General features: G+C 45.5%; 1 protein-coding gene across 1 annotated transcript in view; it reads right to left on the bottom strand.

Moving 5' to 3' along the window:
* Window positions 1-17,766, bottom strand: part of ITGA9 (integrin, alpha 9) — a gene marked incomplete at its 5' end in the record, with an annotated part of 177,511 nt that extends 159,745 nt beyond the window's left edge. Inside the window, 2 exons of the mRNA XM_008586608.1 lie at window positions 186-262; window positions 17,617-17,766. Coding sequence (XP_008584830.1) covers window positions 186-262; window positions 17,617-17,766 — 227 coding nt within the window. The remainder of the gene's footprint in view (window positions 1-185; window positions 263-17,616) is intronic.
* Between the last annotated feature and the right edge of the window lie 9,675 nt (window positions 17,767-27,441).

Genomic DNA, 27,441 nt, shown 5'->3' with positions numbered 1-27,441 from the left:
ACTATCCCTCCAAAATAATAGTTGTTAAAATTATTTTATAACATACATTTTTTTTAACCACAAAATATCCTTGTAACCCAGCAACTCTGCGTATCGTCTTCAGTGGATACACATTCAGGTGTTGGGCTTGGAGCCAAGAAAAACAAGCTTCTCAGAACAGTGTTGGGGAAGGAACACTGACATACCTGGACAGCAACAGTTTACCCCGAAGCTGCAGGTCAGCGGCACAATCCTCGGAGCGGCAATTTCTTTCAAAAACAGTCTGGGAGAGAGACATGATGGAAAGGTTGGAACAGGATTTAATGGCAAACGAGTAAATAACACCTATTCCCTTCTTGCAAGTCAGCGGGCCTTCCTCCCTGAGCGCTTCAAGCCCTCCACCCAACGTCGAAGCAGCCAGTACCCCGGCATGGTGAGGGGTCCTGCTCCAGGTTCCCAGGAAGCCCCCCTCAACAGTGGTCCTGATTTCACGAGTGCATTCCTTATTTCATTCATTTCTCAGTCTACTGGAGTGCTTCTTCAAGTGCTTTTTGCAGAAAGGAACACAGTAGGTGTCTTTTCAGTCTTTGACTGAAAGTATCTTTTAGGTGCTCTCTGATGTAAATGAACAATAAATCCGGTTGGGTAAAGAATTCTTATGGTGCAGTAATTCCCCCAATCTGCTCCTTGAGGAAGCAGAAAATCTACGTTTGTAATAGGTTCTGCCTGAGCAATGGGACTGTATTGAATTTTTAGTCCCAAAGGGAAAAGTTGGAGGCAATTAGGCCATTAGACTGAGGGCACGCAACAGGGCAGAAGGGATTTTTTCCAGCTGTTTGGAGGGGCAAGCAGTAGTTAACAGGGACACCAGGTCTTTTCTTTAACCAAGGCTGGGTGACTTCAGCAGTCAAAGCCCCACCCAATGCTGGGGCCTAACGCCTGGTGCGCCAGAACCGACATATTTCCAGACAGCTTGGGCCTCTATGTGGAGTTTGGCCAGGGAATGAGGAGCAGCATTTTGGGAGGGGTCAGAGTTTTATTCCCTCCATGGCATCTGGAGGGCTTGCTAGTCTTCCCCTCAGTCTGGTCTCAACCGCTCTGATGTTTCTGATCTACAGACGGCAGCCTCCCCATGTTCCAGACTGACAGAGGCTCTTCACTACTGTTACACCGTTTTGATCATTTCGGTGGGTTTTGGGGAGAAGAGGCTGCTGCCATTTTTTAGTTGTAATTTATTTACTATTAAACTTTCTTCATTGTCACTGCTCATGTTTGTGAGTTTTTCCCTCCCACAAAATGTAGTTCCAGGTGATTTGTTCCCCTCCCACAGAATAAGTTCAGGCGGCTTCTCAGAGACCCAGTGTGGACTCCAGCAAACTTGTTGGCCAATGGACAGTCTAGACTCACCCAGACAGAGTAATTTTGTCTATGGAAATTCATATTCTTGTGCCACATTTCCAAAATAATGAAGTGTCCCAGGCCAACATTCCCTTCCTTAATTATGGGGGAAAAATCATGGAAGTCTTGGGCAAAAAGAGGAAATTCCCATGTTCTTTTGGACACTAGTGGGGGCAAGAGAGAGCCAAATTTCCAGGAGATTTCAACGTAAGACATGTGTGCTCTACTTGCCAACTCAACCAAAGAGAAAACAGGAAGAAGTGGATGTAAGTAGGGCACGGATGTCTCCGGCAAGATAAAAGGGAGGCTTTATGAGCTTTAGGAAAAGCACCAATGGTGGCCTCATCACCAAGCCAATGAAACTTAGACTTGGAGGTCCCTCACTGACATGGCCCCTACTGAAGCATGCACCCACCTTTATATTCATAATTTTATATTTTTTTTCTTCAAGACCCCTCCCCACAATTGTATAAGCTAGGCCCCACAAGACCCAGAGCTGCCCTGGGTTCTATCTCCTCCTCACATGCGCCTTTCTCATTTCATAGGCAAGAGGGACAGTCTGACTTTCTGGGCTTTGGAGATGGGATGGAGGGTGGAGGTGAGGGTGGGAAGCAAGTGAGAACTGAAGAACAGGATGTGCCCTGTTCACAGGATCCAGCCCCGGTCCTCCTCATCTCTGTCACTCTGGCTCTCTCGTGCCAGACATCCCTTAGACTGGCCTTACACCTTCCCATATCGAGGCCTCTCCCTAGGCTGATCTCCTAGTCCCTACCCTTGGTTCACCTAGTTACACATCCTCTCATCCTTCAACAAACGAATCAAAACCACATCCCTGAGTCCCTCGACAAGTTCAGTCCCCTGTTGTAAACTCTTATAGTTACATGTACCTTTTCCTTCTACAGCTCACCTCAACTATAACCAATCAACTTTATCATTACAAGTTTAATGTTTATCTCTCCTGCTGAAATTATGCTGCATGAGGATGGGGACTGTATTGGTCTTGCTCACCTCTGTGCCTACCCTCAGGGCTTGGCATGTAGTTGCTGCTCAACCAATACTGAGAGACCACATGGTACTCTGAGAGATGGGGTGACCACTCAGATGGGGAGCCCAGTGGAAGTGACACTATGTGACTCCTGAGGCTAGCTCATAAAAAGCAATAGAACTTCCTCATAGTTGTCCTGGGACATTCTTGAAGCTTAGCTACTCTGTGGTGAAGAAACACAAGCTTTCTAAGGAGAGGTTCATGTGGAAAGAACCTGACAGCCACATCAACTTGCAGGACATGTCAGTCAGCCATCTTGGAGGTGGAACCCTCAGTAGGGTCCTCCAAACCCATTGAGCCACCCCAGCTGACAGACCGTACATGGAACCAGACGAGCTACCTTAACCAAGCCCTGCCAAACTGCACGTTCACAAACAAATTCACAAACAGTTTTCCCATTTTCTTGCTGTTATTGATTTCTAGTTTCATTCCATTGTGGTTGGAAAAAAATACATGGTATGACTTTGATCTTAAATTTGTTAAGATTTGTTTTGTGACCTAATGTGACCTCTCTTGGAGAATGTTCTATGTGCATTTGAAAAAAATGTGCATTCTTCTGCTAATGGAAAGTTCTGTATATGTGTTAGGTCCATTTCGTCTACAGGATTGTTCAAGTAAGCTGTTTATTGATTTTCTGTCTAGATGTTCTATCTACTGAAAGTGGGATACTGAAATATCCTACTATTATTGTATTGCTGTCAATTTCTTCTTTTATATCTGTCAATATTTGTTTTATATACTTAGGTGTTCTGATGTTGAGTGCATATATATTTATAATTGTTATATGTTCCTGTCGAATTTACCTTTTTATCATTATGTAATGACTTTCTTTGTCTCTACAGTTTTTGACTTCAAGTCTACTTTGTCTGATGTATTACCCTGCTTCCTTTTGACTGGGATGTGCACGAAATATCTTTTTCCATCCCTCTGTGTGTCCTTGGATCTGAAGTGAACTTCCTATAGACAGCATACAGTTTGATCTTGTACATTTTTAACCCATTCAGCCACTTTTTACCTTTTTATTGGGTGAGGAGTTTAGTGCATTTACATTTAAAGTAGGTATTAATAGGAAAGGATTTACTATTGCCATTTTGTTAACTGCTTTCTATTTGTCTTGCAGTCTTTTGTCCCTCTTTTTCTCCCTTGCTGTGTTCTTTTGTGTTTTGCGGTTTGTTTGTTTTCTCAGTAAGTTTGGATTCCTATCTCTTTTTCTTTTGTGTAACTTCTATATGTATTTTCCTGTGGCTACCATGGGAATTACATAAAATATCTGATAGTTATAACAGTCATAAGCTAATCATAACTCAACTTTACTTGCATAAAAGAACTCTCCAGTCTTACCTCTCCTACCCCCACATTATATGCTATTGATGTCCCAATTTACATGTATTTACATTTTGTATCCATTAACATAAATTAGCTATAATTATTTTAATACTTTTGTCTTTTAACTTTTATCATAAAGAGATTTATCCACCACCTTTATAGAAATACACTTTTATTTTTGTCTATATATTTACCTTTATCAGCCAGTTTCCTACTTTAATATGCTCTCTTCCTGCTACTTAGCATCCTTTCATTTCAACTCGAACTCCCTTTCAGCACTTTTTTTTTTTTTTTTCCTTTTTGTCTTTTTTTCGTGACCGGCAACGGATCGCAACCCTCAGTGTCGTGCCCGTACCAGACCGGGACCGGCCACGGGATCGCAACCCTCGGTGTTGCTCCCGCCCCTCGCTCAGCCAGTGAGCGGCCGGTCTGTATGTGGGATCCGAACCCTCGGCGGGAGCGCCACCGCGCTTCCCAAGCAGCGCACTGTAGCAGTGCGCCACCGGGCCAGCCCTCCTTTCAGCACTTTAAATATATCATCCCACTCCCTTCTAATCTGCAAGGTTTCTGCTGAAAAATCCATTTCACTAATCATTAGGGAACTGCAAATCAAAACTGCAGTGATATCACCTTACTCCAATTAGAATGGTTACTATCAAAAGGCAAGAGATAACAAGTGTTGGCGAGGATGTGGAGAAAAGAGAATCCTTGTATGTTAGTGGGGATGCAAATTAGTACAGCCAGTACTGAAAACAGTATTGAGGTTCCTCAAAAAAAAAACTAAAAATAGAACCACTATATGATCCAGCAATCCCTCTTCTGGGTATATACCCAAAGGAAATGAAATCAGTACCTCAAAGAGATGTCTGTATTTCCATGTTCATTGCAACATTATTCACAACAGTCAAGATAGGGAAACAACCTAAATGTCAATGAGTGAATGGATAAAGAAATTGTGGTAAATATATACAATGAAATATTATTCAGCCTTAAAAAAAGAGATTCTGCCATTTTAAACATCATAGATGAAACTGGAGGACTTAATGCTAAGTAAAGTAAGCTAGACACAGAAAGAAAATACTAAATGTTCTCACTTATATGAGGAATCAAAAAACATTAAATACATAGGAACAGAGTAGAAGCCTGGTGGTTATAGTGGGAGCGGAGAGACGGCAGGAAGAAACGAGGAGATGTACAAAGGTGCAAAGTTGCAGTTATGTAGGATGAATAACTCCAGAGCTCTAATATACAGCATAATGACAATACTATACTAATACTATAGTATATAATAATATTGTATTATATGCTGAAAACTTGCCGAGAGAGTAGATTTCAAGTGCTCTTATTCACCAAAAGAAAAAAAAGAGGTAACTATGTGAGGAAATGGACATGTCAATTTGCTTGACTATAGTAATCATTTCACTATGTATATGTATATCAAAACATCAAGTTATATAACTTAAATATATACAATTTTAAAAACCAACAAAATCAAATTCACTAAATGTGAAGGACTGTTGTTATTTTGAGTCACTAAATTTTGGGGTGATTTGTTATGCAGTAATAGATTATCAGACTACTCCACCAACCTAGTAGCCTTCTCTAACTTGAGCAATGCTACAAATGAATGTGGGCTGCACATTCCAAGCCCTGGCAACTTAGGCAAGACCCTCTGTTGGGTGGGAATGCAGTTGTTTTATAAGTTAAAAAAAAAAAAAAAAGGCAAGACACCAGGGAATCACTGGAGAGGCTGAGGTTGAAACTCAAGAGTTCCTGCACTCTGGCCCTGGATTAGTCTCTCCAGGCAAATGGCCAATTTGTTTCCTAAGGAACTGAAAAGCATCTCTCTGGAACAGGAGGGTGAGCAGACTGAAGCCTCAGAACACTAGATGACAACAAACAGTTTCCAGGAGCAAGTAAAAACTACTTCTCCTTTGTACAGTGTACAAAGAGTCTGGGTTCTCCATGAAGCCAGTGGGACAAATTCCTGATTTTCCTCTCAGGGAACAATCCCAACAGCTCCAACTTGGGCCTCTAAAAAACTCCGCCTGCTTTTACCCATATCATAATTCCTCCAGGCAAACATTAGCTTGGCAGCCTGAATCAGAGAAATCCAAGCCTAGCTTAGAAGCAGTCTCTCCCACCTCCCTCCAGCCTCCACTACTGGTTGGCAAAAGCCACATCTATTTATTTTCCTGGAAGAAGCCTTTCCAGTAAATGCAAACACATCTAAGAAGCCATCAACTCTTACTCCTTGCTGGTTAAAGGTGGTTAAAACCTTTCTCTTGGGGGACAACTGTTTTTTGCCTCAGGCTTCAGAGATCTGAGGACTGGACACCCAGTAGCCTCGCCGACTGGATTTCCCTGCTGGCTCCTTCCTCAACCTGGTCTTCACCTCAGGTTTCCCTGGAGAATACAATTTTCTTTTGAAAATCCTTTCTCCAGCTTCTCACTAAATCCTTACTCTACTCTTTTTAGAGACAGGCTGGCAAACTTTTTCTGAAAAGGGTCAGATAGTAAATACTGCAGGCTTGTAAGCTATACAGTCTCTGTGACAACCACTCAACTCTGCTCTGCTGTTATAGAGTGAAAGCAGCCATAGACAATATATAAAGCAATGGCAGATGTGTTCCAATAAAACCTTATTGACAAAAATAGGTGGTGGCCAGATTTGGCCCAAAGGCTGTACTAGTTTGCTGAATCCTGTTCTAGAATATTTGGCTATTGGCTTCTTCATTCATTTCGGGCCAGGGAAAAAATACAATGAAACCACGGCAACTTGCATTTCCCTCTGAGCCAGAGCACAAAGGCTGGGACAGCTGTGCTTTTCTCACAATGCCATGGCCACCACGACCAGGACAGCCTTGGGGACATGTGACTGAAGGCTGACAGCTCAGTGGCTGCTCCTTTCAGAGAGGAAAACACCTAAGTGCTCGGGTTTTTGGGGGCCCACTTCTGTTACCCAAATTTGCACTAGAAAACCTTCCCTTCTGATTTAACAGGAAGTAGGATTCTTAGTTTATTCCAGCTGTCATGTTCAGAGGAGGGTCAGTTTCTTGGACTTGGTAATATTTGCTTTTTTAAAAAATGCAATTATTGACATGAAATGGACACTGTTTATAGGGTTGCTGTGGCAACCAAGTCCCATGCTGAGGCCTAAGAAGTAAGACAATTGGATTAAGGGGAAATAAATGTTTTACAAATCCTACCCCAAGGGGACCAAACAAGAAGGCTATTTTAAAGCCAAAATGAGCAATATATTTTCTGATGAGCAATATAACTTCACAGAGGGTCTCTGCCTCTACGGCGCGACATTCTGCCTGGATGACAGAAGTGACATTCCCGAACTGGTGTTCCTCCCATAGTCCTGCATAAGTTCCCAGAGGCCCCAGCCGTGTAAGTCAATCCTCCAATCCACAGCACCTACCATAGGATCCAAAAACTTTTTGTATAAATGCTATAACCTGCCAGAAAGAGGTTTCCCTCTCCCAATTGTTTCAACAGGCTTTTTTTTCCAGAATCCAAAACTGTCCTTCATGTGGCACATTATAATAGCATAGAGTGGTCCCAGGTATTTCAGGTCCACTAAGCCTGGTGCCCAAATGAAGAAAGGAAAAGGCTCGTTGCTTGGTATTTAAAGTCGGTTCATATATCAGTTGGTTAGAGTGCAGTGTGATAACACCAAGATCAAGGGTTCAGAGCCCCATACTGTCCCTCTCCCCCCCACCACCCAAAATCAGGTCATACACTGTTGCTTTCTAAAGAATATCATGTCCTCAAGAATAAATGAGAGACAAACACTTTGTAAAATCAAAGCTGAGAAACTCCTTCTATCTCAGGGTCTGTAAAACTTGTCCTTTCAGACTCTGAACTCATGGAAGGAAAAACAGCCCTGTTGGTCTCCCTCTAAACACAAACATGGCATCAATTTTGCTTCATGTTCCTATGGCAAAACTAAAAGTGATAAGTTCTTCTGTCTTGGGCATCATTTAACTTAATCCATGGCTCTGCGGTTTGTAGAATTGTCCCCTCTGCCCAAAGGCAGCATTTAGGTGACCCACATGCTTGGTGAGGACCTAGCCCCTCTAGGACTCCCACCCAGTGTCCTTCCTAGATCCATCTTGGACAGAGTGGCCTTTTATGGGCCATATTTTACGTCCCTCTACAACCACCCAACTTTTAGTATTGGCCATAAATTCTTTTCTAGGGACCTTCTGCCTCCCAGGGTTGGAAACTCTCCTCCTTGATTTTCACCTGGAGTCTTTTGTATTCTATATTTCTTTTTTTTTGTTTTAAGTTGCTGTTAATTAGCCATAAAAAGAGGAAGAAAACAGAGCCAACAAGTTTAAAGGGCCTGTTGCTATCAGAGAGAAGGAAAAGGTACGCTAGCTAGCTGCATTTCTAAAAGCTGCTAAGCCAGATGTGGGCAGGCAACTGGGAATGAGAAAGATGGCCCTAAACTGGAGAGGACCCCGCGAGACTTCTCCCACCTGACTGCAGGAGCATCCCCTAAACAAAGCCCAGGCATAACAGCAAATAGCAAGTGCCTGACATTTGATTTCCTAATCACCTTAGAAGATAAGGAAAGAGGGGCCCATGTTTCTTCCCCAGCCAGAGTGCCCACTGGACCTGTTCCCTCACTCATTTACGTATCCTCAGCTCCCACAAGCTTTTGGGCAAGGTTTTCAACAAGACAGGATGATACAGAAAAAAAACAATGGGCTTGGAGATTTGGGGGAAAACCATTGTTTTCTTCTGAACAGAGTTTTGGAAGACTAGAACACATTTTTCCATAAATCGCAAATATAAAACATAACTCTAAAGAAGAAATTTTGCAAATTCAACAGATCACTTCAGGATACAGCCCAGCCTTTGTTAGGTAGGAGTCCCCTGTCCTTTGCCCTTGGGGTTAACCTTGGAGAGGAAGCCTGAGACATACAGATGTGGACAGACTTCTACTCCGGTCACTGAGGAAGTTGAACAACTTGTTTTTGTCACAAATACTTAAAACTAGATGGTTTCCATATGTGTTCCACCATGATGTCCTTTTTGAAGAGTATTTGCCCAGAAGCTGATGCCCAGAAGAGTAGGGTTGATTTGGTTGCAACAAGGATGGAGGTGGGGAAACTTTTCCTCTAACATCCCTTTCTCCCCCTCAGCTGGGCCAAACCGCGCCCCTAAATTCAGGCATGCAATGTGGAATCCCTCAGGTCAGCTGGTTGTGGAACCCTGTCTGGTTCTGATGTCTGCAGTTACTCTTCTCCCTCCTGTCTTTCACCCTCCCACCCCCTCAGCCTTCTGTTCTTTCTGCAGAGATGTCTGTATATGATAATGAAAATAAACCTCAGAGCTATAAATAATGGCATTTAAAGCCAGCTGGGCACCTTAGCTAGGAAAGTATTATCTAATGTCCAGGCTGTGCAAACAGTGGGTTTTCACAAGCATGGAACTATATTCCCACACACATAGGCACTGGGGGGACTGGGGTGGGAGGAACAGATATGACAATTTCCAGCAAAATGGAGACCCAAAGTTTATGGCTGCAACATTGTTAAAAATTAATATTTGAGTAAAATAGCTCACTTTTCACTTGAAAGATGACAAAGGGAGCATTCTAAACAATGCCAACGCCTTTTCTTTCACCAGCTGTATTTCCTCCATCTTGTTTTTGGAAAAGTAGACCCATGTACACAAGCATACTGTGGTGGAGGCAAGTCACTGCAAAGCACACACCATGCTCTCCTGCCTGCCCATGAGGAATTCCCAGAGGGACTGCAGAGCACATTTCTTTTAATTAGCCAGCTTTGCTGAATCTGCCAGTGAAGAAGTTCTGATATGACATCCAACCTTTGCAGAATGACCTAGCCTTGTATTCTTTCAGAAGGGCTCTTTCAACAGGTATACTCACTGAGTGTGGTAAACAGAGGGACCTAGGTGTTGAGGATCAATACCAAATGAGATAAAATAGACCTCTGTCCTCACTGGGTGTCCATTTGCGTAAAGAGAATGATAGAGAGGAAGACATAAAAGCAATTAGACAAAACAGTAACTTGCGAGAGGTATGATGAGGGAATAAGACAGGCAGCTAGTTGGGGAATACTGGGCAGTTGGGGGATGGTTCTCTGAGACCTAAAAGATGAAGAACCATCCATGAGAAAAGCAAAGAGCTATATAGAAGAGATATAGGCATGTGCAAAAGGCCTGAGGCAGGAAAAGGCTTGGTAAGCTTGCGACGTCAAGTGCAGCACTGGCCAATGCTGGAGAGGCTGGAGCCCCATCGTGCAAGGTATGTGGGCCTTAGAAAGAGTCAGGATTTCCTTATAAGGGTGAGGGAAGCTACTGACGGGCGGGGGGGGGGATGCAGGGAAGTAACTTTGTCTAGGTGACAAATGATAGGAGCTTTGCCTAGTTGGAGGTAGCAGTAGTGATGGAACAAAGAGGAGGGATTCACCTACTATTGGGCTTGTGGTGGCACAGCTGGCTCAAGTTCTGATTATATGGGTCAACCCTGTATCTTGCCCCTCTGGGACAAAGGGGTATCTCTGGGCCTGACAAGCAAGGGCCAGACAGTCCTGAAGATCCTGAGAGGCCCACCTGAGGAACCAACTAGAACCCTTCAATGGTGCCATTGCCTCCTACCCAGGAGCCTCTGCACGGACCAGCTGAGACTGGACACACCCTCAGAGGACAGGAACCAGCATCACTGGAGCATCTGCTTCCTCCAGAGCCCCACGAGCTGCCTCGTTCTCTCCTCATGACAATGCTGTGGAGTGGGCTTCCCAGGGAGGGGAGAGCAGAATCTAGTGGAACCTCGTCATCACAGTGCTTCTCACAGATTACTTCACACAATCCCACAGCCACCCAGAGGCAGGCAGAGCAGACGACGGCACCCCCAAGTGACAGGCAAGGAAACAGGGGCTCCAAGGGGGCGAGTGGCATGCCTGGTGCCACTGGACCAGCACATTCTGCTCTGGGCTAGGACCCTGCTCTTCTCACTGCAAAGCCTGCACTCCTTCCCCTCTTAAAACAGGGAGAGCAGCCTGGAATACCCAGGTGGGCCCAATCTAATCACATGAGACTTTAAAAACAGCAAACTTTCTCCAGCTGGAGGCAGGAGAAATGAGGCAGAATCGGAGATCAGAGAGGTGCCCATCTGAGGAACCAACCCAACCCTTCGACGGTGCCATTGCTCCTACCCGGGAGCCTTCTACCGGGAGGAAGAGGAGTCAGAGATCTGAAGCATGTCCCAGCTGAGAAGCCAGGGGCAGAGAGCAGCCCCGAGTTCTCGGAGGTATGGGCTGTACTGGTTTTCTGTCGCTGCAATAACAAATGACCAGAAAGTTAGCAGCTCAAACAATACAAGTGCATTATCTCACAGTTCAGTAAGTCAGAAGTTTGGCAGATTCAGTTTGTTTCTCTGCTCCAGGTTCCATAAGACAAAATCAAGATGTCAGCTGGCCTGGGCTTCTATCTAGTGGCCTGAGGGGGAATCTACTTCCTGCTTTGCTCAGGTTGTTGGCAGAATCCAGTCTTCCCCCCAGGCCACTGTGAGGAGCTCCTAACTGGCTGCCCCAGACTCAGGCAGACCAGTTGCCCTGAAGCACATCTCTGATCTCCCCAAACACAAAAAAATGTTATGGTTTCCCATCCCCTACAGAATCAGGTCCAGCTCCTTGACCAGTGAACAAGTGGCCTTAGACTGAATGACTGAATCTCTAGTCCTCACGGCCGCCCTCCATCCCCCCACTAGATAGTCAGCCATATGGAAGATTCTAGCATCCCCCAGGCCCTCCTCCACTGTTAGTCATCAAACCACCTCATCCCTGAGCACTCAAATCCTTCTTTTCTCCCTCACGGCTCTAGCCAACTCTCCCTTTCCCTACAGAATGGCTCCTTCCCCTCAGCTGGAAGTGAAATTCATACACACTGAACTGAACCTCACTTTCTGCTCCGTAAGTTATTCCTGGACTGTCCGCACATCCTCTGAAGGCAGCAATTTATTGTTCCATCAAGGTCTTACATGGAGTAGGCACACGACTGACTGAATTGTTTTTGTTACTTTTTTTTTTTTTTTTGGATCAAATATCCTCACCCCCCTGCCCCAAGAGAGAGAAAGGTCTTCACTTTCCTTACATTTTTAAGGTGAAATGTGTGGTCATCAGGCTGTATGTCCTACAGAGGCCTGCAGGTTAGCTAGCACTCCATAACCCCCAGAGCTCCCAGCACTGGCAGCAACCCCACCATTTACTCAGAGCCTAGCACCAAAGCCCCACTGTTGGGAAAATATAGGAAAATGGTCAGGGCCCCGCAGATGTTCAGAATCTTGCCGAGCATTTGATATAAATATGCACGTCTGCCCAGGTGTTCCTTGGCTACTGTCTGATGTAGATGCACGTGAGCACCCAGGTGTCCTGGGTTATGGTCTTAAGTATAAAGGACAAGTGGCTCTGATCCATGGTGCCTGCTCCTGGGATGCCCCCAGGGGGACCACAGGAGGCTACTACTACTGCTGGAGGCTGTTGCTGCCAGTGACCACCCCCCTCCGGGTGCCCCAAGAGGTTGCCACTGCTGCTGAGGACTGAGCTTGTGTCATCTGCCAGTGGCTCCCAGGATCTTTCTCAATTACCTAGCGTGGGCCTGCGTGTGAGGGGTCTGGTGACCCAGCCTGGCACGTGAGGGATCTGGTGACCCAGTCTGTAAAACAGGTTTGAAGAGTCTGAGCCCTAGCCCCAACAATACAAATGGAAACTTAGTATAACTAAAATAATGAAACGTTTTGGCTTTAGTTATGAATTGCCTAACCCTACAAGTGGCGTAGTCCTGTAGCTTTACACCCACTCTAGACCCACCTTCTCCCAAGACTTTTCACACAGCAGAGGGAAGGCTTGGCTTCCTGCCTGACTCACACACTCTCAGCTCATGTAAAAATGCCTCGATTCATCAGTGAGTCCGTATTTAAGATGCTCCAGTCACTGTCTCATGTTATACACACCATCTGGGAAGCTATTCCACTTTAACTAGGCAATCAGTGGTGACAGACCCCAACTCTAAAAGAGCACCATGATTTAATCCACCTTTTGTACAATCCTGTGCACCAACATGGGCTCACTGCTTTTCAGTTGAAGGGATTAAGGCATTTAAAATAGTTAAACCCTGACGTTATCTGGCAACATGACCTAAAGAGGTCTGGTGAGTTTATTCTTTCCTATGAAAGGGGTGAGATGCTTGGTGTGGAACGGCTGTACATACATACGAAGTTAAAAACCGGCTCTGCTTCCTAGAGTGGGCCTAGCTCTCAGAATGCTTCGTCCCCTCAAACTGAGAGAACATCTGGAAAACACATGGAGGAAGATCAGTAAATTATTTTTTCTTTTCATAATCAGGAAAAGGAGAATAAGCAAGAATTGCTCTCCCAGAATTTTTCTCAGGCTCCTGAACAATCTTCCCAATCTAAGAATAATATTTTTCTTTTATTTTAATTTCAACCAAAGAATCACACGGTTAAAAAAATAACCCCCTGCTGCACACCTCCCCATACCGAGCCCTGCTCTCCAACGGCAACCACTGTTACCCGTGTCCATTTGTTTCTTTTGATGATTATTTCCATGTCTCCAGAAAACACACCGACACTACTACTCCTTGATTTATCAGATGTAGACATTATCTTACTGAATTCCTTCCTTGACAGACAAGGATTTATCTCCCACAAAGACCCCTTCCTTTCCTTCTTCCTAATGTTGACAGGCAAACCAGTGCTTTTAGCTCCTCTACAGTAGCGGTTCTCAAACTTTAGCTACATCAGAATCACTTGGTCAGCTTGTTAAAGCACAGATTGCTGGGACCCACCCCACAAGTTTCTGATTCAGTGGGTCTGGGGTGGGCTCAAGAATGTTTATTTCTCACAAGATCCCAAGAGAGGCTAAGGCTGCTGGTTCAGGGACCACACCTTAACAAGCATTCGCTCTATTGGTGACCTTACAACAGGTTACTTGACCACCACATTTTAAGTTGTTTCATATTTGAACCATGACATACTGACCATATTTCTATTTTTTTCTGGGAGTTTTGATTGCCTTTATCTTTTCTTATTAATAGAAGAAATATATTTAACCTGAATTGGCCACTTTCTTGTCATTCTAACACTTGGCTTCATTCTTGTGGAAGTTCATTGATCTCTGGTTCTAAATGGGTTTGACAGTTTTTCTAGACTTGCTGCACAGTTATCATCCCGGGATTTCTCATCATTAGACTTCTGGAAGTTGGTTCCAGAGTTTCTTGTATCCCACATCTTACTCTTTCTAGTTGTCACCTTTGCTTTGTTGAGGTGCATCTCAGGTAGTTTCCCTGGAAGGGCTATTAGAAAGGTAAACTTTTGGGGTCCTTACTTGTCTGGAAAGTATTTGACTGTTAGGCTAAAAATAAAATTCCAGTTTCAAAATCACTGTCCTTGGAACGATGAAGCTCTATTTCACCATATTCTAGCTTCTAATCTTGCTGACTAAGAGTCTACTGGACTACCCAGTCTGACTCTCATTCTGCTGTGAGCTGACACATATCTCCCACTATCGCTGTCCTGCACATCATATCCTGGAAACATTTAGAAGTTTCCTTTCATCATTGGAGCAGTAACACTTCAAAATGAACTATATAGAATAATTTTGGTTTATCTTGCTTGTAAGTTGATTGGCCCTTTAAATTTTAAAAAATAGCATCTTTAACTCAGGAAATTTTATTATCTCCTTTACAATTTCTTCTCTTTCATTTTCTCTTTTCACTTTTCCTGGTATCCTTACAGTATACTTGGATACAAAACATTGTGGGCTTATCCTTTAGCTTTCTTTTCTTATTTGTCTTTTAGCCCTTCTTATTGGGAGATTTCTTACCACTATCTCCTAATCATTCCACTAAATATATGACTCTGCAACCATATTTTTAATTTTCAAAAATGCTTTCCTTTTCTCCAATTCTTCCCTTTAAAAAGAAACAGGATCACATCCATTTTCCAGTGGATGGGATATATTCTTAAATTTCCTTGTGTTTACTGCATAGACTTCAAGGTGTTTTTAAAATTTTTATAATCTCTTCCATCCTCTGAGTAATATTTTTCCTTCTAAGTCAGTTGTTCTGTTGGTTTATTTTAGTCTTTCTTTTCATGCAACACATTTTCCCCAATCTCAGGTTTCCCTGGTTGTCCGTTCATATTTAAGAATAAAGCAAAAGGGATGATTAGAAAATCCGTGGATGTGTTTGGGTGGATGGTGGGAGGGAAAGCTCGCTCTGACACTGGAGAATTCAAATGCCAGAAGAAGCAAGGCTTTCCCCTGGGGAGCCGGCCCACCCACACTATCTCAAGCAGTTTATTCAACTTGTGAGAAGAAGATGCCTGAAGCATGTATAGTGGTGGGGACGAGGGTGGAATGTCAACTCCTAACTCTTCCATACCAACCATAACACGACCGCCGCCCATGTTCAGCCCCACTTCTCACTCTGTGCCCTCTGTAACTGCTGGCCTGGCTGTGGCTGCAGCTTCTCTGGCTCTGTGGGTAGACGGCACCCAGCCCCCTATGGTACTGTTTGAGTTCACCACCAACACTCTTACATCTTTTCACTCACTCCAGAAAAATTACTGGACTCTCTCATTAGCTGACATCCCTTCCCCCACAGTGTTCTCCTCCCTGTTCCAATCTACTCATTGAGAATCATTGCGGTGGGGTCTCAGGAAGTGCAGACATAAACGTTTGTGCTTGGTCAGCCATCTTGGCCCAGACGTGACCAAGAACAGCATTTTGATACAATCTGTCCCTGCATCTCTGGCTTTGATTGGGCGGTTTGAATCTTTAAAATGTCGGTAAAGGTTCTAAGATGCTCTTCACTGAAAAAGGTCCACTTCTGTGCCACTGATGGATTTGTAGGAATGAGAGTTGGCTTTGTTGTGGAAAGTGTGCTCAGGGCTAGCAAGATGCTGGACAGAGCAGGCAACTACCTCACTGAGTCAGTTCAGTGATATATCAAGCACAGAGGATCCGTAAATGATTCCCAGTACCCCAAGTTTGGACCACTTCTAAACACAACTATGGGTAAGCTTATCAAGCCAGCAAGGTTTCACCTTAGAAGGCAGAGAAACACTAGGACTGGGGACCTACGTTCTGGGACTTATCACAATGCTATGCTTTACTGAGTCCCCAGCCTGACCTCTTCCTCCCATGTCACTGTCTGGGAGGACATCATTTCTACCTTTCAGGGAAGGCGGAAGTCATCTGCTTCCTGCCCTGCCTCTTTATCTTTTATTCTCTTCTCTTCCCCTGCCTTCTTCATACCCTGCCTTAAGGCCAGCCCCTCCACTCTGCCCCACCCACTCAGACACCCTGTGTCCTCCCGTCTCTTCCTTCTCTCTCCTAGAGCCTGTTCCAAGTATGGATGATCAGCAGGACTTACAGGCCACCCTCCTGGGGCATGTGTGTTTTGAAAGTTCATGTTTTAAATCAAAACCTCTTGGTAGTATTGCCCAGAGGCTGTGTGTGTATGAGTAGTGGGCCCATCCCCAGCCGATGTGCATCCAGGCAGCTGAAGGCTCACTTCTGTGTTCTGCAGAGAACTGTCCTCAGCTGAAGGGATCCTCCTTCATAGAGGGTTACACTCCCTTCCACACCCCCCAGCCAGCCAATGGCTGACTCATGTGGAGTACAAAAGGCCAGCTTCTTGCCTCAAGGAGAGGACAACTTTGGTGTAATTCATGCTCCCTAGTCCGCCAGCTAGACTTCAGCTGAGACCACATCTCTGTCCAGCCCCTGGCCCTTCTTTCACAGGCCTCCCCCAAGAGCACAGCCTCGTCAGACCTTGTGCTTCCAAATCCCTGTCTCAGACTCTGAAGACATGAGGGCAAGGCATCTTAGGGACATGTTGGTAAAAATCTCACCACTTATTTGAATACCTGGATAGACATCTCAAACCCCAAACACTTCTCTGGGGTTCAGTCTATAATTCTGATCTGTAAGGCATGAGTCACTCATCTGCTAGTTTTCCCCTATGGTCAGAGCAGTCTGAAGAACTGTGGAAGGGGTGCAGGCAGCTGGTTCCACAGCTTTGCCCCCACCCTGCCCGGGGGTCCTGTTTAGTCCAAAATAGTTTTCCCTCACCTTCCCCAGGGTCCTAGATCTGTGGTGATCTTTGGTTTCAAGGAAAGATTTAGAAGAGACTTGGGATTGTGAATTCCTTGCGTATTTCCTGCACAGTGCTCAGCGCTACGTATCTACAGATGGCTCAGGGCAGACAGACCAGCCCTGCTTCACAGAATCAGTTCACAGGCTCACTCTTACCTCGTATGGCCTGCACCCAACATTGCTCTAAAGCTCCTGCACACTGCAGCACATCCCAGAATCTGATAAGCGAGGGACAGGATGGGCTGCCCCCTGCACTTTCCACAGGGCTCCAGGGACACTTGGGTTGTGCATTTTTAACTCAACCACCAATTCTGCAAGCTCCAGTTCTTGTGTCTTCACCTCACTTGCTCCCCCACTAACAAAACATTCATTGAGCACCTACTAGGCACTAATCTAAGCTCTGGAAATACTCTAGGAACAGGGGCCAAGTTCAGGGGCCAAGTAGGCAGTTCATGATCTCAAAGGGATTGTAATTTTCTAAGCACTCGATAATAGTCTCAACATGTTTGAATCCCGTAGTAGTCAGAAGCAACCCCAAAGATAATCTATTTCATCATTTTGCAGAGCAGGAAAAAGAGGCCCAGAGAGGGGAGGTGGCTAGGCTAGGGTCTCCCAGGCAGTCACGGCCCACCGCTCTCTCCTGGGCCATTATTTCTGCTCTGTGCACCTGCCACCTTGGGTCCCATGCATGAGCATTAAAATTCTGACCTGATTTTTTTGGGCAATCTTTTGTCCCTTCTTCCAGCGGAGAACTGGTGTCAGCGCCGGAAGTTCCCTCTCCTCCTCTCCAGTCACATGCTCACCGAGGCTGTAGGCCGCTTCAAACACAATGGGGCTGATGACGTCCTGTACCCGCCGCTGAAACAATAAACAAATATGCACATTAACTACTAATGTTCACAGTTCACAAAGGCCTTCCACATAATTTGCCTCATGTGATCCTCACAGCCACCCTCATGAGGTAGGATTTTTATGACTTTCATATTCCAGATAAGGTCACTGAGGCCTAGGGCAATGAGTGTCTTGTCCAAGATCACTCTGTTAATAGGTGGGGGCTTTTCTTCTCTACCTTGCCTGGTGCTAAATCTTCTTCTCTTGAGCAGATGGAAGATATTACTTTACTCATCTTCTAAATATTCTTAGAAGCCAGTTGTCGGGCGAGAGAGCATCTGCACTCTCACTGCTAACCCTTGGCATTTGTGGCCTTTTGATGATCAAAGCTCTTTTGCATTGAGATAAATATGGATTGTGTCTTAGGACAGAAGCCACAAAGACACTGAGGGGCCCAGCATCGTCACACAGTTATCATCAGTGGAGCCAGAGATGAAAACTTTAATCCTGGCCTTGGGTTCCTTCCTTTAAGGAACTCAAGAACTTCAAGACCCAAGGGAAGACCGGTAGTTACGACAGGAAAGGAGAGGAAAGGAAGGCAAGAGAGTAAGCATGCCCTGAACGCCCATGAGATGAATGACACGCCCCAACCCTGTGAGCTGGACTTATTATCCCTAGTGCACAGAAAGGGACAAAGAAGGTGCCAGTCTAAGTTCCCCAGGGCATGTGGCTGGTAAGGACTTTGAGTCACATCTGCTTAATGTCAGAGTTCTCTCCCTTTTTGTACAGTGTCACCTCTTCCTAGGGACTCTGGGTCCCACAGTCTTGCAAGTTAGAGTTAGAGGCAGGAGTAAAGCTGATAGGTGGTCCCGCATTCTGGGCCATTCCAAGAGTTTCCAAGTGGCAAGTGGAGCAGGGCAAGTGTGAGAAGTGGCAAGGAAAGGAGCCCTAACAGGCCCCACCACTCTGCATCTGTCATGGGGAGAGACAGCCAGGCAGTGGGAGTGCGAGGCCCAAGGACTTCACACTATTCTCTGTGTGAAGTCTGGGGAGTTTGGATCAGAGCAGTGCTGTGTTCAAAACAGCAGAAAGCTCTAAAGGCCCTGGGGGCACAGAGAGAGGTTTGCAACCGTCCATCCCCACCACCACCCAGGCTCCCTCCCCAGAGGCAGATGTGCCTGCCAGTTTTGGGGTATCGGGTATTCATCCAGTCTAAGCATACGTAGGCAAGTGGAAGCTCGTCTCACACTCACTGTATTTTGCTCTCTTTACACAGCGTATATCCTGGAGATGGTCTATGTCAGTCTCACCTCCTTTTTAATGACACACAGCATGTCACTGTATGGATGTCCTTACTGCCCAGGGTTTGGGCTCAAAGCTACTTTTACATGTAATTGGGCAGCAGCCTATCAACAAACTATAGCAGCGTTTTCCAAGTTAGGTCCTATGAAATTTGGTTCCCTTGGAGGGGGATAAATAAGAGTCTGTGATTAAATAAGTCTGGGGAACACCAAGTTAGACAAAGCTAAACAGGATTTTATTCTGTTTTGTTTGTTGTTTCTGTTTTAACTGTCATTTTCTCCAACAAGGTGAGGGTGGTGGCCCAAGTTTATTGGGCCATGGAAGCTTGTGTTTCCTCAGAGTTCCTTGGGGCACTTGTGTTGATAAAACAATCAAAGACACTGGAGGGCAGATTAGAAATCTCCCTCAGCAGCCCAGGAGAGGAGAAGGTGGGGCCAAGCCAGGCAGATGCGGCTGCACCTATGGCTGCTGAGCTGAAGGCACGGGGACCAGGTGAAGGGGCTCTGGTGATACAGGGTAGGAGGCTGAGCAACTAGCAGGTGATTTATATTTATGCTTAGGAAAGCATTCAGCTGGGAATAGATTCAATCATTCAGCACAAATAAAATATAGCGCCTCTCCAGGGGAATGATTGGGGAGGCTTTGGATCAACCATTTCCAGAAAATCCTCTTGAACTCCAGATTTTAGAAACAGACCCTTGATACCCTTGTCCTTTCTGGGAACAAAGCACACCCTGGGTTCCAGATCCCCCCTGCCCACTGACTGCTAACAAGAACTTACAGATTGTCAGTGGTGTGGAGAGGAATGAATGAAAGCAATCTCAGTGTTTCTTTAAGGTTGACTAACTTAAAGTTTTTCATTTAAATCCTTCATGACCAAATAAGTCAGTTATTATGTTGTTATTCTTGCAGGAGGAGGTGAGGATGGTGTAGGGAGGCAGAAGAACTTAACACTTGCTGGTTGCCAAATGTGTTCCAGAGACCAGGCCAAGCTCTTCACAGACTGGCTTACTCCTCACAACACCTGAACCGGCAGTCTTGCCCCATTTTGTAGAGGAGGTGACAGAGGCACAGGAGGCTCAAACATATTCCCTCCACCCCAAAGCTAGTAAGTGGTGGAACAAAACTCATTCTTAGGACCAGAAACAAAACTACTTTCCTTGTCATCCATAAAATACTTCTTAGAAATCATCCCAACTGTATTAGATTCTGACATCACCCTAAAAAATTACTTGTTTACTTAAGAGCATACAGGGCAAAGGGAGAAATGTTTCATGCACTAGGACAAATGTGAATAAATGACAATTAAGAAACGGGCTTGGAGGGAGGGCTGTTTCTATACGTGTAGCCACTCAAGCCATGATTGCTAAGGAGGGAACCTCAGTCATGGCCTACCTTATTTTGGATGAGCAATGAATTTTGACATCTAGGGGTGTAGATGCTGCTCTCTGGCAATGATGGCAAGAACCAGTTTGAATTCAGAAGTTTGAAAGGCAGCTTCTTATTACAAGTCACAGAAGCTCTGGGCAGAATGCATCCAAACCATACTGAGTCATGGGTGGAGGCAGAGGAGCGTGCAGCTATTAGAAACAGGACAGAACCCCTGAAAGGACAGCCTCTCCTTTCCACACTGTGCTTGTTTTATCTGAGCTGCAAAGGAAAAGGAGCAGCACCATTTAGTGGTTTTCTTTTTGATTTTGGAAGTGCCACTTCCCTGAGCTCAGTTACAATTAAAGAGTGGAACTCCTTAGGTTAAAGAAAGAAGCCTAGCGCTGTGGCACAGACCAGAGTCGCTGAAATACTACTGCTTCAGAAAAAATCACCACTACAAACCAAAGCTTCTAAAGTTGAACAGTCTTATTCTGATAGACTGGAAAGCACAAATCTACCCTTTCCTGCTAAAAATCTACAGGAGTCTCCCATCTTTGAAACTGAAGGAACCCCCATGGAGAAGAACACCCAGGTTGGTGGCAAGAATTCGCAGCAGTTGAGGTTTTATAGGGAACTTAACATATGCTTCGTTTGAAATTTATTGGGTGCTTACTTTATGCCAGGCAATGTGCTGGGCCCCAGGGAGACAAACATGAAAGACCTTTGGAGAACAATTAGTCTCAGGGAAACAGGCAAGCTACGACAGTGCAAGGCATCATGTATAGGGCAGAGGCAGTTCAGGGACACAGAGGAAGAACACTTGGTTCAGGCTTCCCAGAGCAGGTGCCTCCAGGCTGAGCTGAAGACAGAAGGACATTAGCCAGAGAGAGCAGGCAGGAGGCATAGTTGAAATAGCAGTGTGAGAAGGCATGGGGTGTCCAGTGGACTGCATGTGATTCTCAAAGGCGGGAAAAAGTCAGGCAGGTGGGCAGGAGTAGGGGAAGAGGAAGCTCATGCAAAAACCAGATCTCAGAGTGTCTTACATGCAGGGAGAGCTAGGAGAGGGTAACGTGATGCTAGAGGCTGTATTATAGAAAACTTCCTCTTGCTGCTTGGATTGATGGGGCAGGGAGGCCAGCAAGGAAGCTGTAGGAGGCAATGTTCTAAAAATATCCCTCTACATGTAGCATGGAAGTGGATTGATGGGGTAAGACTGGGGAGAAGCAGGCTAGGGAGGAGGCTGCCCCAGGGTTCAGGAGACAGTGAGGGCCTGAGCCAAGACACAGCTTCAGGGATGGAGAAAAGGAGACCCATCCACCTCAAAGGAAGATATGCATTATTTTTGGGAGACACACCTGGGGTAATGACCCGACATAAGCCTGACCTGAGTACTGTGGCACTGTCTGATTAGCTCATGACTTAGAAACCTACCTCATAGCTGCTTTTCTCCACCAAAATAATGAAGGGTTTTCCTCTTAGAGAAGCAGCAGCTACAGTGGTAAATTAAATGAAAACAGGAAGGGTTGGCCTCACTTTAAATTTGCAAATAACACAGAAGGTCAGCAAATAAGCAGTTAGCATTTAAGCCAGATCACTAGTTTGGGGAAAATCCTCTAAGCGTTTTTTTTTTTTTTTTTTTTCCTTTTTTGTCTTTTTTTCGTGACCGGTAATGGGATTGCAACCCTCAGTGTCGAGCCCGCACCGCGCTCAACCAGTGAGCGGACCAGTCTCTATATGGGATCCGAACCCTCAGCGGGAGCGCCGCTGCACTCCCAAGCGCCGCACTCTACTGAGTGCGCCACCGGGCCGGCCCCCCCTCTAAGTGTTTTTTAAAGAGGCCTCCATATTTTTTCTTTTTCCAAGTATGATTTTTTTTTTTTTTGGTCTCCTTTATCCTGTATCCCTTCTCACTACTTCTCTGCATCCAACCCTACTTCTGCCTACCATTACCTTGCAGACACTCCTAGAAATGAGAAATATTCAAAAGTGGGACACCTTTTCCTTTCTCTCTGTGCTCATAATAATTAGAATGGCAGTTAAGGTGTTATAGGGTACTTGAAAATTCTCATAAGCTTGAAGATTGTTTTAAAAGCAAACTGAGGATTTTGTCAGCACCGCACTCTCCTGAGTGAGCCACGGGGCCGGCCCGAAACTGAGGATTTTGAATTTCCAGTAATAATACAGTAACTTACTGAAGATCTAACATCCCACTGACAGCTAGAAAAGCTGGCGCACGCGCGCGCACGCGCACGCACACGCACGCACACACACACACACACACACACACCTGTTTAAAGGTATCAGGGAAATATCAAGACAGCCAGGACTTCCGAGTCCAGGGTCCCAAAGAGAAAGAAAGAACATGGAGATGACCACAACATTTATTGTCACTTTCCCCTTGTGATGTTTCCAGATTTGTAAGCAATGTGGGATGAGAGGCCATGAAAACAGAATGTGAAGTGGCAGCTAAAAGGCCAAGTTCCCTAGTTTCTAAGTTGCGTTTCTGGCAGTCTTATGGGTCTGTGAAGACAGACCTTATAGCCCAGGGCTGCTAAGGCAGCCAGGACTTGAGGGCCCAAGATCAGAAAGAGGAAGAAGTACACTGTTGTGAGTGTGATATCATATACCACATCTTTCCTCACGGCACTTGCTTATTCCACAGGAGCACAGGGCTGCAAGACTAAGAAGCCAAACGAAAGGCAGTGGTTAAGGTGCTAAGAAGACGAGGGAAGATATATTTAACTGGAGATTGGACACATCAGGAGAGAGGACCAGTGACCCAGAAGATAAGTCAATAGGAAATATCCAGATCAAAGCACGGAAAGGAAAAAGGATAGAAAATTCAGAAATGAACCTAAGAGACATACAGGACACATTGAAAGGTATAACATTTATAATGATATAATAAATAATATTTATAATTATATAATGCACCTAGCACTATGACTAGCATACCACCAGTGAGCAATAAATGGTGGCTATTATTATTTTTACAATAATTTCTAAATGACAGCTTTGATATGAAAAATCTGTAAAAACCTCCCTATTGTGAAATAAATCCTTATTATGAACTATATGTAGCAAGAACTTATTTCTCATTTCACAAGAGAATAAACTAAGGCCAAATGTAGTTTGACTTATAGTCCTATAAATTAAAAAGCAAACAAACAAACAAAAACTGAAATTCCAACCAAGGGAGAAAATTCTAGAAAAAATTTTAAACAAAACTTTATGAAAAGCACCACTGACTACAATAGTCTTTCAACACAGGTCTTACACTGGGAAAAGAAGAGACAAAGCTTTACCTTTGAACGAATTCAGTTATAAACACTGACTAAACAGTCAAAGCTCCGAAAAAGTTAAAATTAAAGAATTCCAGAAATCCTGTCATGAGAGCAAGAAATAAGTGAGCAAATCAATAAATCTTTTTCTGAAACTTTCTGAATGAGGTTAGAGGTTTTAATTACGACCATGTTACTTCATATGCAATATCATATCATGGTAATGGGTATCATTATAGCCTGAAATGTATGATCCTTTGGCAAGCACCAATTCTCAGGAAGGGCAAGAAAACATCAATTTCTCTCCAATTAACATATTTGCATAAATTACTGTATAAAAATCTCAAAACCCATTGCTCATGCCCCTCTTCAAAGATAAAGAGACATCTGGCTGGATATTTGGAAAACGGTTTGCTTTTGTGTTTGAGTTTGTGTCGGGGGGTGGGGCGGTAACTGCGGCAGCGGGAACTAGATCTCAGCTCTGCCTTGAGCTCTCCGCATTTCCTGGGCAATTCTGAGCACGTTCTTATCCGAAAGGATGGAATGCAGGAGCAGTGGCCAGGACATGGCACTCAAGGCATGTGTGTGGGTGAGTGGTGGAAGGGTGAGTGGACAGACATTTTGGTTGGCCTCTGGAGGAACTTCAGTTGGGTTGCCTTCCACCAACACTTTGGTGCTGTGTGCCTTGTGCCTGGCACCATGAGGCATAGGGAAGAAGAGAGGCGGCAAGCAGGAGGGTGTGAGCAAAAAACAGCGATGCAGAGAAGATGCCCATAAAAGAACTGTGGGAGCGCAGTGAGAGAGCACGACTTCTGAACCAAAGGGGGTAGGAGTGGGAGTGTCCAGAGTCCTTGGAGAGGAGGTGACCCTGGAGGAAAAACTAGAAGTCCACCAGGCTGTTGGCGGAATGGGAGTGAGGGCCGCCGTATCAGCTGGTGAAGAGATATGGACTCCTAATAGATATCTACATGTCTGAGGGACAGAGGCGGCCCAACAAGGGGAAAGCAAGCACCTCCGCATCAGACCGTCCCAGGTCACAGGGAGTCCCAGCCCCATCTCTTACAGACTGTGACCTTGGTTGCCTCACTTACACTCTCCAAACCTGTTTTCTCAGATGTAAAATGGGTTGACACAATCAACATTGCAAGATTGTTGTGAAAATTAGAGACAATAGATGTCAAGCACCTTGGAGAGCTCCTGGCATGCAGTAAAAGCTGGATGCATCATCACCATCCCACCAACATCATTATCATCACCACCATCACACCATCATCATTACCATCATCATCACCATATCACCATCACACCATCATCATCACCATATCACCATCACACCATCATCATCACCACCATCACCACCATCATCACCATCATCGTCATCATCGTCATCATCACCACCAGCATCACCACCACCACCACCACCTGAGAAGGGTCTGTGGGGCAAGGCCACAGGGTGAGAGGCAGAGAAGGACTGCAGTCAGGGAGGAAAGGCAGGCTGGACTCAGGTCACAGGGCCTCAGTAACAGGTGAAGGAGTCGGTGTTTAATTCCGTGGGCAATGAGGACCATCATGAATCTTTAAAGTTAGCTTTAGGAAAAGAACCCCAGAAGTGATCTGAAGTGACTGGGGGTAGAAAAGGAGGAGGACAGGACCTCTGTAGGGCCAGTGCATGTCAATTGCCATCAGCTTGCAACTGCCTCTTCTGCAGAGAACTGTCCTTGGTTAAAGGGAAGCCACCTCACCTGGGTTTTACACCCCACACCATTTCTTGCCAGGCAAGCCCCCTAGCAATGAGCGACTGGCATGGGGGTACAAAAGGCTGACCCAATGCCTTAAGGTGGGACAACTCTGTGGTACGATTTGTACTCCAGAGCTCCCTTCCATGGGATCCAGCTGACAGCACCTTCCTGCTCAGCAACTTCTCCTGCCCCATCTTGCTTCCCTCATTCTCCTCCTGGGAACACCCTCTCAGTAAACTGTGTGAGCCTGAATTCTTCCCTCAGGCTTTGCTTCCAGGGAACCTGATCTCACACGGTAACTCGGTGTTACAAGAAACTGCGGAAGTACATAATTAGATACACATACACAATATGTAGATAAAATATGGCTGTCGGAGGCAGGGCAAGCCAGAGTCCCCACTAGCCCAACATGGCACCCTCAACTCCTAGGCATACCCAAGGGGAGACCCCCACTAACCCCTGTAGAGATAAAGAAACTGAGGGCCAAAGAGGCAAAGAGACTCAGCAAGACCACAGAGCCAGCATTCCTCTTCATTCTGCACCCCTAGATTCTGAAGAACATGGTGGGGACCAGGGAGGAAAGCCGTGGCCAGGGAAGTCTGAAGAGAGGAGAGGAGGGCTGTCTCCTGCAGCCTTGTGGACCCCTGTGAATCCCAGCCCCCTACCGGGAGGAAAACATGGCAGAAAGGGCAGATTCTGAGCGCTGCAAATGGTCTTGAAAGTCAAGCCCTGAATGCCTCCAGGAGATGCTGGAGTGTAGGTGAAAAACTCCCTTTGTTTGGGCTCTGGCCTGCATGACCCCCACTGGGTACATGACGCATTATGTAATGATTTGTCTTTGTGCCTGTCTACTGCTCAACCGTGAGGTCAAAGTGGCATGAGAGGCAGAAATCAGACTCTCAAGGCAGCTCTCTGCACATCAGCTTAGACCTCTGTTTTTAAAGCTGTAGATGTCAGGAGCTCCACATGTGTAGTGGCTACTGTTCATGCCCTGTGCACAACCCTTTTATCAGCAGGTACACCCTCCCCCTAGCTACCACAGGCACTGGCCTTACCTACAGCCTTTTCGAGAGAACTGCCCTTGGGTGATGGGAGCCACCTCTTCCAGAGAAGTCTGAGAGGTGATGCCCTTCCAGACAAGCAGAATTCTTAGATGACCCCAGTGACCCCTGCCCTTGTATAATCCTCTCATCTTGAGTGTGAGAAGGACTGTACATATGACAGATGTCACTCCTGTGATTATGTCATATTATATGGCAAAGGTGAGGGAATTGGCCGATGTCATGAAAGTCCTGAATCAAAAGGGCCTACTCAGGTGACCCTTCCTAAGAGAGCTGAGCCAGGAGACTGGAAGCAGTAGGTACAGTCTCTTGCTGACCCTGAAGAAGCAAGTCACCATTAGTTCCATAGCTGCCAGGAAAAGAATTCCACCAACAATTGTGTCAGCCTGGAACAAGACCGTAAGTCTCAGAAAAGACCTGGCTGGCACCTTAATTACAGCCTTGTAAGACACTGAGTAGGGGATCCAGCTAGGCCATGCTGGACTCCTGACCCCCAGAAACTGTGAGATAATAAATGTATGTTGTTTTAAGCTGCTAAGTTTGTCATTTTGGAGGCAGCACAGAAAACTAATACATGCCCCACTCTCCTGGCTGGCTGATGCCATGGGATAACAGTGCATTCCCCTCACTGCTGGGGAGGATAAGCTCAACTCCAGAGCTTCCCCATGGGATTAGGCAGAGGCTAAACTGTTCCTGAGACCACATACTTATTTAGCTTTTTTCCCTGCCCCATTCTGTCGCCCTCACTTCTGAAAGTACTCCCCTAATAAATCTCTAGCAAAAGTCACCATCTCAGATTCTGCTTCTGGGGTACCCCATGCAAGATACTATGTAATAAATTCCATACTGAATCTGCTGGTTTAAATGTCCTTCAAGAGGCAAGAAAAGCTGGATAAAGTGCTAAGGTGACCCACAGCTCGTCTGACCAAAATGCAAGCAGATCCACAT

Source organism: Galeopterus variegatus, unplaced genomic scaffold (assembly GCF_000696425.1).
Source record: "Galeopterus variegatus unplaced genomic scaffold, G_variegatus-3.0.2 Scaffold110, whole genome shotgun sequence".
NCBI lineage: Eukaryota > Metazoa > Chordata > Mammalia > Dermoptera > Cynocephalidae > Galeopterus > Galeopterus variegatus.
Note: the sequence above shows the minus strand (reverse complement) of the source record. Positions and strands in the feature narration are given on the sequence as shown.